This window comes from Siphateles boraxobius, unplaced genomic scaffold (genome assembly GCF_051911475.1).
Source record: "Siphateles boraxobius isolate OS27281-9 unplaced genomic scaffold, OSU_SipBor_1 142, whole genome shotgun sequence".
Lineage (NCBI taxonomy): Eukaryota > Metazoa > Chordata > Actinopteri > Cypriniformes > Leuciscidae > Siphateles > Siphateles boraxobius.
In genome coordinates, this window is record NW_027508747.1 from 649,556 (window position 1) to 663,588 (window position 14,033).

Sequence of the window (14,033 nt, forward strand, 5' to 3'; positions counted from 1 at the left end):
TTCAGACCTGCAGATGCACAGCTGCAGTAAAACCTCTGTTTGACCTCTAATGCCGAGGTCACACTGCACGATTTTCAAAGTAGTCGGGTTACTGTTCTGTTCACACTGCGTGACTATCTGGGGTAACAGTTGCTGGTGTGTGCACACTACATGATGGATCAGCGACAGGGGGTTTCACATTAGCCTGGTCCCACCAGACTCTCGTACATTTCATTTGTCCATTGACAAGTGTTGATTTCCTTGTAGGTGGGTACTCTATTGAAGTCTAAAACTATTGGATCTGCCCAGAGTCACTCTGGATCTGCCATAACCAATCGCTAACGTTTGGTCGTGACGTATGGCTAGCGTTCGCCTTAGCCAACTCATTCACCACTAACAGAGCGAGCTGGAAAATCAAACTTTTCCCGAACCCCGTGGGGAGGAGGGCCACAACATCATGGCCACCAACACAACTAAGCAAAGATTGTTCTTGCTCCGGCTTTAACTTCTTGATATTCGACAGCGTTGCCAGAATGGAACGAATGGCTTCGCTCGCATCTTTCTCCGCTGCCGTTACTGAACTACAACTCAAAATAACGCACGACATCAACGTCATCGTTCACAGCTACTCCCTCTGTTCGCTGATTGGCCCGGTAAAAAACTGACCGGAGAAATCCAAAGACTACAGCACAATCCCAGACGTAGTACTGAAGGAAAATGAAAATTGAGCGGACATACATAGGAGGGCGGAGCCAGGCTAGTTTCACACTGCATGACTTAACAAAAGAAAGAATCGTCGATCACTTCTGTCTGGTCCGCAAACTACGTTTCACAACCAAACACATGAGAATTGATAAGGAAATAACGCAAGATCGTGCGTGCATGAGACCGGAGTTCTCGCGCGAGACTGAAATTAATATTAAAAATCATAGCCTGCAAGAAGATTTACGATCCAAAAAAGAAAAACAGATTATGCAGGAGGAAGTTGTCGGGTAACATGGGAAGCAAGGACTGTGTTCTGGAAAGAGAGTTTGGGGTAAATAAAGAGTTTTCTCAGATCACATCTTTGATCATTCACACTGTGTAATAGTCCCTCACGTGACACACACAGATTTACCTGTGATTTCGGGCATTTGTCTGCGATCTCACGAAAATCGGGCCTAAACTCGTTCAGTGTGAACTCGGCATAAAGCACACACTCCCTCAGACTCCAGATCACGGAGCCTCGTCTGCTGCAGGACTACGACTCAAGAGTTTTATAAAAGACTGTCACAAACACAAAAGGCCAAAATGGTTTTCTATGTGCACCTTTAGCTCATTTGTAATGCACCTGCTCAGGATGCCATCAGCTGTTGAATCTGATGAAAATATAAATCTGAATAACTGAGTAAAAGATACAAGACAGATCTTGTGTATGAAATGATACTAATATATTCCAGGTTCAGCTCGTGCATGTTGATACTAAAATGACGAATTTAATAAACCAATCACACCATGTAGTTAAATCACGTAATTTAAGTTTCATTAAAATAGGGTAAATGTTCCTGCATGAAAGCGCATTACAGCATCATCACACTTGGTATTTGAGTGAACATGTTGCTCAGACTGACAGAAACAGTGCTCACTGCACTCCACCTACGGCGAAACAACAATTACACTAGAGAAGAGAAATAAAGACAATCTTTAAACATTGGCTTGATAAAGCCTTGCCTAGAAAATGCAAAAATATATCTGAAAAACTTAAATTAATTGGGCATTTTGAAGAAAAATGCGAAGGCTTAAAGCTATGTGGCTGCAAGGGGGTTCAGAACTTCCTATGATGTTAATAGGCAGTTGCTAAGGTGTTCTAGATGGTTGTTAAGGTGTTACTAGGCAGCTGCAAGGGGGTTCAGAACTTATAGGGTGCTGATAAGCAGTTGCTAAGGTGTTCTAGGTGGTTGTTAAGGTGTTACTAGGCAGTTGCAAGGGGGTTCAGAACTTATAGGGTGCTGATAGGCAGTTGCTAATTTGTTCTAGTTGGTTGTTAAGGTGTTGCTAGGCAGTTGCAAGGGGGTTCAGAACGTATAGGGAGCTGATAGGCAGTTGCTAAGGTGTTCTAGGTGGTTGTTAAGGTGTAACTAGGCAGTTGCAAGAAGGTTCAGCACTTACTAGGGTGTTGATAGGCAGTTGCTAATTTGTTCTAGGTGGTTGTTAAGGTGTTGCTAGGTAGTTGCTAAGGTGTCTGAATGCTTTCTAGGGCATTGTTAAGCAGTTGCTAAGATGTTGTAAGTGGTTTAAAACATTACTAGGTGGTTGCTAGGTAGTTACAAGGCAGTTACTGAGATGTTCTGAGTTGTTGATAGGGCGTTGCTAGGTGGTTGTTAGCGTGTTTTGGTTTCTATGCAGTTGCAAAGGTGTTCTGGGTGGTTTCTAGGACATTGTCAGGCAGTTGGTAAGAAGTTGTAAGTGGTTTAAGACATTGCTAGGTGGTTCCTCAGTGGATGATAGGCACTTCTAAATGGTTGCTAAGGTGTTATGAGTGGTTCTAGTTTAAAAGCTCCAGGAGTTACGGTTAAAAATAGTGATTTTATATAATAACAGCATGTTTGCCTTTTGAAGCAAACATATATACACTGTATGTATCTGCTGAAATAAAGCAGCCAAATAAAGCAATTTTGGTTACGTTTCACAGCCACAGACTGAAGTAAATACAGAGCAAACTGTACATTTGTCTCATTTCACTGAATATCTGCACACCCTCAAGCAAATACATGTCTGACCTCTTGTGGTCAGAGAATGAACTGCAAAATGAAAGCAGTTTCTGCATGTATGTCAAATCTAAAGAGCTGAAACATTGTACAAGAATACTAGTCATACAACAAAATGAAACTAAGACCACAACAATTTCAATAACTCATTACTGGCATAGTTTCACCTTGTGAGGAATAAACAGGGCGGACATCCTTCAAACATCTTTAACTGGACAAATAAACAACACAAAAATAGTTGACTCGCCTGAAAGTGCAGAATTATGGTCCATATTAATCCCAATGTCAATTTTGGGTTTCCGTCCGTTATGTCATCATTCCTGATGTTCACCAGTTTCACCTGAGGACACAAGGGTTATACAGTTATGATGAGTGATAAAACATAATCTTACAGTGCTGTGAAAGCTTTCCATGAAGACATGAAACACATGACTGCATATATAATGACATTTTAGTTTTAAATCAATGCATGTTTATACACAAAGACTCATACAAAACCATATGCAATTTAACAGTAATGAAATGTTAATTTCGTAAAATCATCAATGCCAAAACACAGCAATATTACAATGTGCAAGGCTATATTTTGGATTCAGTAAGATTTAATTGCTGCTCAATTTCATGGCCATTTAAATCTAATTCAATTGCTTAATTAATTCATTCTAATATAGATGCAAATGAGATGGGAATAAGTACTTGAAGTAGTGCTGTCAAATCAATCACTCACGATTAATCACATCTAACATGAGAGTTTTTGTGTGTATATATATATATATATAGAATTATTTGTAGAGTCCACAGAAGTACTTGCAAGAACGTTTTTATACTTTACTATGGAATGTTTTCAATATGGTTTACAAACACTACTATAGATAAATATATAAACATTAAAAATATATGTTGATGGCAACAAGTCTTTTTATAATACAGCAATTAAATATGCATTTGATTTCCAGAACCAATCTATGGTTATATGGCTAGATTATAAACATAATAATTCTAAGAGCAATAAATCTATAACAAAAGAGATGTTGCTTATGTAACAGTGTCAGCGGCTCACCACAAGAGGACACTACAGTACAGAACTGATGTTTCAGGAATAGGGACTTAAGATGGTAAATTGCTTGCATACAGTAGTTTTAGATTTTCTGATCGAAATGCCACATTTAAAGTGAACTTGCTACAAAAATGGGCCAAGTTGTTAGACTGGTATTGCTGATTTCAGTTTTTTTTATTATTACTAATTATTTATTAATATTATTATTAGTTGCATTTGCAACTAATTTGGAAAACTCTCTTTAAACATATTGAGTTACTCACTATTTTGCATCATGCAAAAGAACATCTCCTTACCCATGATAAAATCACAGGTACGCACTTATGTATGACTTGTAGCTTATTGCGTTAATATTCATTGGTTTTAAATGAGGATTATGTGCTGTGTATCATGATAATAGCCTGCAGTGATGACTATTTCACAGCTTTCCCACAACTGTAACCATACTTGTTCTTGGGTAAGCAATGATTCCTTAGGTGTATATTTCACAGAATTATATGTATGAAGCAATTACAAATGAGATGTCATGCAATATTTTATGTACAGTCACAGCTAAAGGCCATTGTAAGGCAATACCATCTTAAATGTTTATGATTTATGATGTCAAAGTCTGCTTCCTCATCTTTCACTTATCTTGAGTAGCACAAATTTAGATTTGTTGGCCCTCGGCACATTATCTATTGGAGATTTTATCTATTTTCTTTGGAAGAGAAAAATAAATAAATATTGTGACTGACAATTTTGTAAAAGGAAATAGTTATTCCATATAAACATAGAACTAGAACGTGAATATGCTGCTCAATGCATTGTTTATCAAAAACTATTAATAGAAAAACAATATTTGTGAATGTTTACCCCCGAGGAAAATTGTGTCTATCAATTATGTCACACACGTGCAACATTAGATGCATTATACAATAATTTAGTTGAAATGTGTGAAATTAGACTGGTGAAAAACAGTCAAATATCTCTGTGGGAACAAATTAGCATCATTTTGAATTGCAAATGTAACTTACAGTAGCATTACTGCCAATTATTTACATGATCAGGATACCCAGAATTCAGCATATATCCAACTCCACAAATGCAGTGAATTTTGCTTGTAAACTATTATTTCATTTTTGTTGAGCTTCAATGACTTTACGAAGACTGCAAATGACTCCACTTTTCTATATTTCACATAAGTGCTGCAGAAAATTATACACAAAAATATAAACTTCTTTAATCACAAAATTGGTAATCTGCATGACAAGGCCATAACCATGTCTTGAACATTTGGGGACCAATGTTTTTTTTTGTGTGTAAGGGAATTAAATAATTAGAGAACATATTTTATGCGTCGATCTTATTTTTTTATTCCCTTAAATAATTGTGAGGTAATCGATTTACTTGCAAATTATATTTTATTTTAAAATATGCACACACACACACACACACACACACACACACACACACATGCGTCAAAACGCAAAACTTTTTGTTTTGTCACATTCAGTTATGGATTACATGTATTAAGAGTTGAGTAGTTTGTATTACTAGATTTTTCTTTCGGTCGTTAAACAGTTCTATCGTAAAACAGTTGTGAGATATTAAATGTTGAGGTACTTGCATCTCACATGCACTAGTTCGCTGTAAAAATAAAGCGTATATTCGCACTCATCTTCTGTGAACAGTAAGCCCCGCCTTCTTTGATTTGATTAGCCATCACAAACATTTTGACATTGACAAGCGCAGTTAGAGACACACCACACCAGACAAATGTAACTTTTCTGTCATCAGCAACATCAAGAATATTGGTAACACTTTACAATATGGTTAATTATTTAACATTAGTTAAAGGGTAACTAAACAATAAAACAACTTTTTTTAGTTAATGATCTGTAAGAATGGAGCTTCATAAATGCTGTTCATTGATTCGAGTAAATTTTTTGACATTTGGGTATAAAGTGTTTTACTTTTCAAATATATGGTGTAAAAACGTCTGAGTGCTGCCCTCTTCAGGTTAAACGGAAAGCTCCTGCAGTAGGGGTACTCTGTGACGTAGGGTACTCTGTGACGTCACTCTGTCACGCCCTTGGTGCGAGCTCACTACGCCCTTGGCAGCCCCTGGTATAAAAGCATCTGGTTCCGTCAAAACTACTGTAGCGGGTCAGGAGTTGGAATTACGAGTATTGAAAACGATCAGGATAGTTTTATATTTGAAAATCAACAAACAACAAATAAAACAAGCAGCTCTATACACTTTTTAACTCTTCGGGGTCGCCGATCACGCCGGCGTGATCAAGTTACATGACCAGTTTAAGACGTCGAAGCATAAAAACAAAGTCACGTTGAGCGCTGCCGTCCACTTCTGTCGAAAGTGCTGGCTTGAAATTCTATTTTACTTTTTGTTTTGTGTTGATAGACCAAGTAAAAACGGAGATATGATCATTTAAACTTTATATAAAAAAATACTGACGCGTTCGTAAAAGAACGCAAGATGGGATGCGACAGGCGTTGCATTTATTCTAATAAATTCGTCGGTTTTTGTCATAAAACAAAACGGAGAAAAATGTGTGAATCTGCTGACTCTGCTATTCAGGCTGCACATTTTAGGGAATGGAGGAGGAGACAACTGAGCTAAGACGCAAAATTGAAAGGCAGAGGATTTACGGAGTTGATAAAGATAGACATATATACGTTATATATTTAGAGAGAGATTATTGCTAGTTTTTGGAAGAGTTTGAGTAGATTTTGAGAGTAGTTTAGGAGTAGTGAAGATAGTTTAGGTAGTTTAGGAATAGTTTAGGTAGTTTAGGAGTAGATTTAGCTAAACTGTTTTGAGGAGAGGCACAGATAAAAAATAAAAAATAAAAAACACCTGATATTTGCTGTAAATAGTTGTATGTATAATTTGATTTTGTGTTCATTTTACCTATTGTATGGTATATTTGCACTATTGAGGAACCCCTCTTACTCAAGGAATGAAATCCCTGTAATGTAGATATCTGTGTAATTGTACATGAATTGTTTTGTAGAGTTTCTAAGCAAAAAAGAAAAGAAAAAACGCCTATTGCCACACCTGCTTTTTGCTGCATATAGTTTAATTTTATCTCAATTTTAAATTTTTTATGTTGTATTTGCACTATTTGCGAACCCTCATACTCTGGGAATGCAAGGCCTTAAATATAGCTCTCTGAATAATTGTGTGCACAACATTTTTTAAAAAGTGGCTGAGCTAAAAAGAAAGAAAAAAAGCCTATGGCTACACACGCTTTTTTTTGTAAATCATATTTTTTTTGTATATAGGTTGATTATATCTAAATTGTACCTGTATATGTTGACATTTACAACTTGTGTTTACATTTTAAACCTTTTAAAATGCTTCATTGAGCATGTTTGTGTTTTTTGTAGTAGAAAAGCTATAATTTTTCTATTCGGATTTTGTGTTTTTTGTGTGATTTTGGGTCCAGTATGTTGATAGAGTACATCAAAGTGAAAAACGTCTCGGTTACATATGTAACCCTCGTTCCCTGAGTAGGGAACGGAGACGTTACGTCGGATGACGACGAATGGGGGTTTCGCCTAGAAAGCCAATCATCTTCGTGTATTATAAAACGAGCCAATGGCGATGAAATGCCATGGGTCTGCGGAATTTGCATAGCGTAACTCCGCCCCACCTCGTGGGTAAAAAAGGAGGACGCTCGGCAACATGCAGATATGTCTTCGCTGAGGAGCCGAGACTGAACTCAGGCGTCTACCCAGCGGTACAGCGGAAGTGGCAGGGAGACGTAACGTCTCCGTTCCCTACTCAGGGAACGAGGGTTACATATGTAACCGAGACGTTCCCTTTCGTAGTCACTCCGAGTTACGTCGGATGACGACGAATGGGGGTCCCCGTGAAATCACGCCACCTTCACAGCTGTCTTCCAGTGCCCTGCGAAAAGTCTGATCCCCCTGTCGTGATACTGGCACAGACGAAGGAGTCCTACTTAACACAGGAATACCAAGGTACACTGGGAAGCATATCTCAGAGGAGATATGCCGCAGCATGCCTACCCGTAGGGAGGACTTAAGATACACATATGGCCGGAAGGCTACATATGGAGGAACACTGGAGTGACCAGCCCGAGGGGTGGCAACTTTCAACTCCAGGAGGGCAAGATGGCTTGCCAAGGGAAAGACACATGCTCAAGGAGGCTTACAGTGGAAATACACATGTGGGGGTTACTCAGGGAGGAACCATGCACACGGAGGCACCTAGCCGACGCCCAGGCAATAGACACTGGCGCCAGCATCAACAGTGCTGGAGGAACTCAGGGCTTCAGAGAGGAAGGCTCACCTGAGGAATAATCGCACGTATCCAGTCCGTGGAGTGGAAAGGCGAGCAAGCGAAGACACCTGAGCGGGTCCAGTACTAGCTGACTGAAGCGAGTACACGAGAGGACACAGGCTCCACTCGGAGATTATAGAATCTGGCGAATGTGTTGGGTGTCGCCCAGCCTGCAGCTCTACAAATGTCTGCCAGCGAGGCGCCATGCGCTAGAGCCCAAGAGGAAGCCACACTCCGGGTGGAGTGGGCTGTCACACCAAGGGGGCACGGTCGGCCTTGCTGTTGGTAAGCCAAAGCAATGGCGTCCACTATCCAGTGAGACAACCTCTGCTTTGAGAGAGCCTTTCCCTTCAGTCTCCCACCATAACAGACAAAGAGCTGGTCTGAGGTCCTGAAACACTGCGTTCTGTCTACGTAAGCGCGGAGAGCGCGTACTGGACAGAGCAGTGCCAAGGCTGGGTCTGCCTCCTCCCGGGGCAGCGCTTGCAGGTTCACCACCTGGTCCCGGAAGGGAGTGGTGGGAACCTTGGGCACATATCCAGGCCGGGGTCTCAGGATCACGTGAGAGTGACCGGGCCCGAATTCCAGGCACGCTTCGTCAACGGAGAATGCGTGCAGGTCCCCTACCCTCTTGATGGAGGCCAATGCAACCAGGAGCGCTGTCTCATAGACAGGAACTTAAGCTCCACTGATTGCAGAGGCTCAAAGGGAGCCCTCTGCAGGGCATTTAAGACCACTGAGAGGTCCCAAGAGGGAACGAGAGGAGGACGAGGAGGATTTAGTCTCCTCGCTCCTCTCAGGAACCTGACGATCAGGTCGTGCTTCCCCAGAGACTTACCTTGAACTGCTTCGTGATATGCGGCGATAGCGGCCACATACACCTTCAGGGTGGAGGGAGACAGCCTTCGCTCCAACCCCTCTTGCAGGAAGGAAAGCACGACAGAGATCGAGCACCTCCTGGGGTCTTCTCGACGAGAAGAGCACCAGTTGACGAAGAGGTTCCACTTCAACGCATAGACATGTCTCGTGGACGATGCTCTAGCGGAAGTGATGGTAGCCGCCACCGCTGGTGGCATGGTACTCAAACCTGCCTCGTCCCGTCCAGGAGCCACACGTGGAGCCTCCAGAGATCGGGTCGAGGGTGCCAAAGGGTGCCCCGTCTCTGAGAAAGGAGATCCTTCCTCAGAGGAATTGGCCAAGGAGGTGCTGTCGCGAGGAGCACCAGTTCGGAGAACCAGGTCCGGGTGGGCCAATACGGCGCAACCAGAATGAGCTGCTCCTCGTCCTCCTTGATCTTGCACAAGGTCTGTGCGAGAAGGCTCACTGGGGGAAACGCATACTTGCGTAGGCCCCGCGGCCAGCTGTGCGCCAGTGCATCCGTGCCGAGAGAGCCCTCGGTCAGGGAATAGAACAGGGCGCAATGGGTCGAGTCGTGAGAGGCAAACAGATCTATCTGTGCGTCCCCGAACTGGTCCCAAATCAGCTGAACCGACTGGGGATGGAGTCTCCATTCGCCGGAGATGGGCCGAAACCGTGACAGCTCGTCGGCTGCAAAGTTCCGATCTCCCGGAATGTAGATAGCACGAAGGGACCTCAGGTGCTTCTGACTCCATAAGAGGAGGTGGCGTGCGAGTTGCGACATACGGCGGGAGCGTAGACCACCCTGACGGTTGATGTACGCTACAGTCGCGGTATTGTCTGAACGGACTAGTACGTGTTGACCCTTGAGCAACGTGAGGAAACGGTGCAGGGCAAGGCGTACTGCCAGCAACTCGAGGCAATTGACGTGCAAAAGGCGCTGGGGTCCTGTCCAGGAGCCCGCGGCAGCATGTCCGTTGCACATGGCGCCCCAACCCGTGGAAGAGGCATCTGTGGAGACAACAACATGCCTGGAAACTCGTTCTAGGGGAACTCCGGCCCGTAGAAAGCTGAGGTTCCTCCACGGAGTGAAGGACTGACGGCAGGTCGGAGTCACTGGGACTCGGAACGTGCCGTGATGCCATGCCCACCTCGGGACTCGATCGCGAAGCCACAGCTGAAGCGGTCTCATATGAAGCAATCCGAGCGGCGTTGCTGCGGCTGCGGATGCCATATGCCCCAGGAGCCTCTGAAACAATTTCAGTGGGACCGCACTCTTGCATCGAACTGTCGAAGGCAAGTCAGCAGCGAGTGTGCGCGCTCGCTCGTAAGCTGCGCGGACATGGCGACCGAGTCGATCTCCATACCGAGAAAAGAGATCCTCTGCACGGGGCAGAGTTTGCTCTTCTCCCAGTTGACCCGAAGGCCCAGACGGGCTAGGTGCCGAAGCACAAGATCCCTGTGTTCGCAAACCTGGTCTCGAGAGTGAGCTAGGATCAGCCAGTCGTCGAGATAGTTCAGGATGCGAACCCCGTGTTCCCGAAGGGGAACAAGGGCAGCCTCGACGATCTTCGTGAAGACGCGAGGAGACAGGGCTAGCCCGAAGGGGAGAACCGCGTACTGGTATGCCTGCCCCTCGAAAGCAAACCGTAGGAACGGTCTGTGTCGAGGTAAGATGGAGACATGAAAGTAGGCGTCCTTCAGGTCTATGGCTGCAAACCAATCCCGTGGCCGCACACATTCGAAAATGCGTTTGGCCGTGAGCATCTTGAACGGCAGCCTGTGAAGGGAGCGGTTCAAGACGCGCAGATCCAGGATCGGCCGTAACCCACCGGATTTCTTGGGGACAATGAAGTACGGGCTGTAAAACCCTGACCTCATCTCGGCTGGAGGGACAGTCTCGATTGCACCCTTCGCCAGCAGGGTAGCAACCTCCGCTCTCATGATAGGGGCATTGCCACCGACCATAGTGAAGCGAACTCCCCTGAAGCGGGGAGGAGACCGTGCGAACTGAATCGCATAGCCGAGCCTGATAGTTCTGGCGACCCAGCGAGAAAGGCTGGGAAGCTCCAACCAAGCTGTCAGATACTGAACCAGCGGGGTCATACGAACCACAGGCGTCCCCCCGGAGGGGCAGCGAAGCGGAGTGACCAGCCCAGGCGAGGGTGGCAAAGCGGCCCGGAGCGGGGGCGCGGTCATGCTCCGCGTCCTGACAGAGGAGACCAGGGAAGGACCAGCGTTCCACGGGGGTCTGCTCTGCCAGGGGTCTGGCGATAGAGGGGGACGAGAGTGGTGAGGTCCGGAGACGGCACACACTGTCGCCCGCACCCTCCGGGACAGAGGGGGACGGGAGTGGCGAGGCCCGGAGGCGGCACACACTGCGGTCCGAGAACTCTGTGACAGAGGGGGATGAGAGCGGCGAGGCCCGGGGGCGTCGCGCACTGTCAACCGGCTCTGTGTGCTCAGTGATGGGTGTATTGATTCTTTCTTTGACCATAATAGGGTACTGCCCACCCGTGGGTGGGCAGCGGAAGAACAAAAGATTCTCCCCCGGCCCTCCGCCGGGGGAAGGAGGGGGCCTGCAACCACCTCCTGGGAAAAAACCGACACCATCACTGAGCAGCCCGTCTCAGGAGCGCCGCTTAGCCTGGCGTTTAGCGGGGCGCGGGGCTGGAGAGGGCTGTGGCGCCTTCCTGCGGCCTCCTCCACGACGCGGCCCGGGTGAAGGCTGCTGCTGGGGCCGTGCGGGAGGGGAGGGAGCCACAGGAGGGCGCCCTCGGCGGCGAGCAGTCTGAGGTGTCTGTACCGACGGCTGGGTGGAGGCAGCAGCAGGCCGTCGGGGCAGAATATGTTTAATCGCCTCAGACTGCTTCTGTGCGGTTGAGAACTGCTGGGCAAAGTCCTCAACCGCTCCGCCGAAGAGGCCGGCCTGGGATATGGGGGCGTCGAGCAGACGGGTACGCTCGGCGTCCCGCATATCAGCCAGGTTCAGCCATAGGTGACGCTCCTGGACCACAGAGGTGGCCATCACCTGACCCAGGGAGCGTGAGGCCACTTTCGTCGCTCGGAGAGCGAGGTCAGTGGCGGCACGCAGCTCATTGAAGAGCCCTGGGTCAGTCCCCGCCTCGTGCATATCTCTGAGCAGCTGGGCCTGGTAGACCTGCAAGGTGCTCATCGCATGCAGAGCGGCAGCCGCCTGTCCTGCAGCTCTGTGAGACCTCGCCACTAAGGTGGACGAGAATCTACAGGCCTTGGACGGGTGCTTAGGATTACCACGAGATGAAGCACTCTGAGGACATAGTTGCATGGCAACAGAGCGTTCAACCGGGGGAATCCCAGTGTACCCATGGGCGGCTGCCCCATCGAGGGGAGGAAAAGCGTCGAAAGCTGACGAACGTACACGGGAGGTCAAGGGAGCCTTCCATGATTTCGTCAACTCCTCATGCACCTCCGGGAAGAATGGCATTGGGGTTGGCTGTGGCCGTGAGGCGGCAGCCACACCCAAAAACCAATCATCCAACCGCGAGCGCTCAGGGCAGGGCGGAGGGTTCCACTCAAGCCCGATGCTCGCAGCGGCCCGGGAGAGCATGGCCGTCATCTCGGGATCTGATACGGGCAACGCTGGAGCTCCAGAAGGAGGCAACGCAGCCGCATCGTCACTTCCCGATGACTCTTGCCCGCCTTGTGATGCCGCGATCGACATCGAGTCTTCCTCTGGAGCGCCGAATGAAACACGCGGGGCATCGAAGGATGAACCCGGTAGAATCACCGCGGCACTCGCGGGTTGCAACACTGTAGAGGGGGGCGTGGTCCGAGGACGCATCGTCGGATTGTCCCACACCGTAACCCTCAGATCACCCTGTCCACCAGCCGAAGTACAGCCTCTCGTGGAGGATGTAGATCGGGGTGTGGATGAGGGGACTCTCTCCCGAATGAGATCATTGAGTCTAGACCTCAGTGTTGCGATGGCCATGTTCCCACAGAAGGAACATGAGTCATCCACAAGCGCTGCTTTAGCGTGCTCTAAGCCCAAACACGCAAAGCAGCGATTGTGCCCATCAAAGGAAGACAGGAAACGACCGCACCCAGAAGAACACGGGCGAGACATCTTTAAAAAGACGTGCCACGTGCAGCTCTTTTAGAGAAAAAACTCAGCGATGCTGAGGCGACCAGGGAGAAACACACAGACTGGCAGATCACTGCTCAGATCGCAGGCAATGTGAACTCGCTGGGTACCGCCGTCACACCAACACCGGAGAGTTCGCTCGTCACAGAAGATGAAGTCAGGATTGGCTTGTGGAGTGAAGAGAAGCTCTTGGCTCCGAAGCGAAAACATATCTGCATGTTGCCGAGCGTCCTCCTTTTATACCCACGAGGTGGGGCGGAGTTACGCTATGCAAATTCCGCAGACCCATGGCATTTCATCGCCATTGGCTCGTTTTATAATACACGAAGATGATTGGCTTTCTAGGCGAAACCCCCATTCGTCGTCATCCGACGTAACTCGGAGTGACTACGAAAGGGAACTAATTGTCTGATCATATAGGTGATGTTGTGCTGAAAAAAATTATACCAAACATTGGTATGGTAAACATTTTTTTATGTTGCAAAATTTTAAAAAAATAAAAGTACTCAAAAACGGCCAAAATAGCCCAAGACTCCGAAGGGTTAAGGCAAGATTCTACTCTGTGGCATTTCCTTCTGACCGTCGTCGATAGCAACGCATAACAGCCCAAATCCATGCATCACAACGGACGCCCTCTCTCGTTTCATTCAAATACAACTTGCCGTCTTGCGTCTACGTTTTTGATTGCATTGAAAATGAAATCAGAGTTAATTTATTGTTTACCGAGTTTGATAATATTGTTGTGATCATCTTGTCTGGACGATTGTTTTGTACACTCTACAAAATGGATTTATAAACAGGTAAGATTTAAAATATTAATGCGAACTTTTCTTCGTTGAAGCTTCACGTTTATTTCAAGTGAGTGAGAAAATATTTCAACTCAAAACAACATTTTGAAGTGTATTACAGCGACTTTTTTGGGCATGTTCTGCAGACAGGGTGACCATCCTCGAT

The 14,033-nt window shown here is 46.4% G+C and overlaps 1 protein-coding gene across 1 annotated transcript in view; it reads right to left on the bottom strand.

Annotated features, from left to right (window-relative positions):
* Nucleotides 1–14,033, bottom strand: part of dst (dystonin) — a 241,730-nt gene that overhangs the window by 153,013 nt on the left and 74,684 nt on the right. Inside the window, exon 7 of the mRNA XM_077230331.1 lies at nucleotides 2,974–3,066. Within this exon, the coding sequence (XP_077086446.1) occupies nucleotides 2,974–3,066 (93 nt within the window). The remainder of the gene's footprint in view (nucleotides 1–2,973; nucleotides 3,067–14,033) is intronic.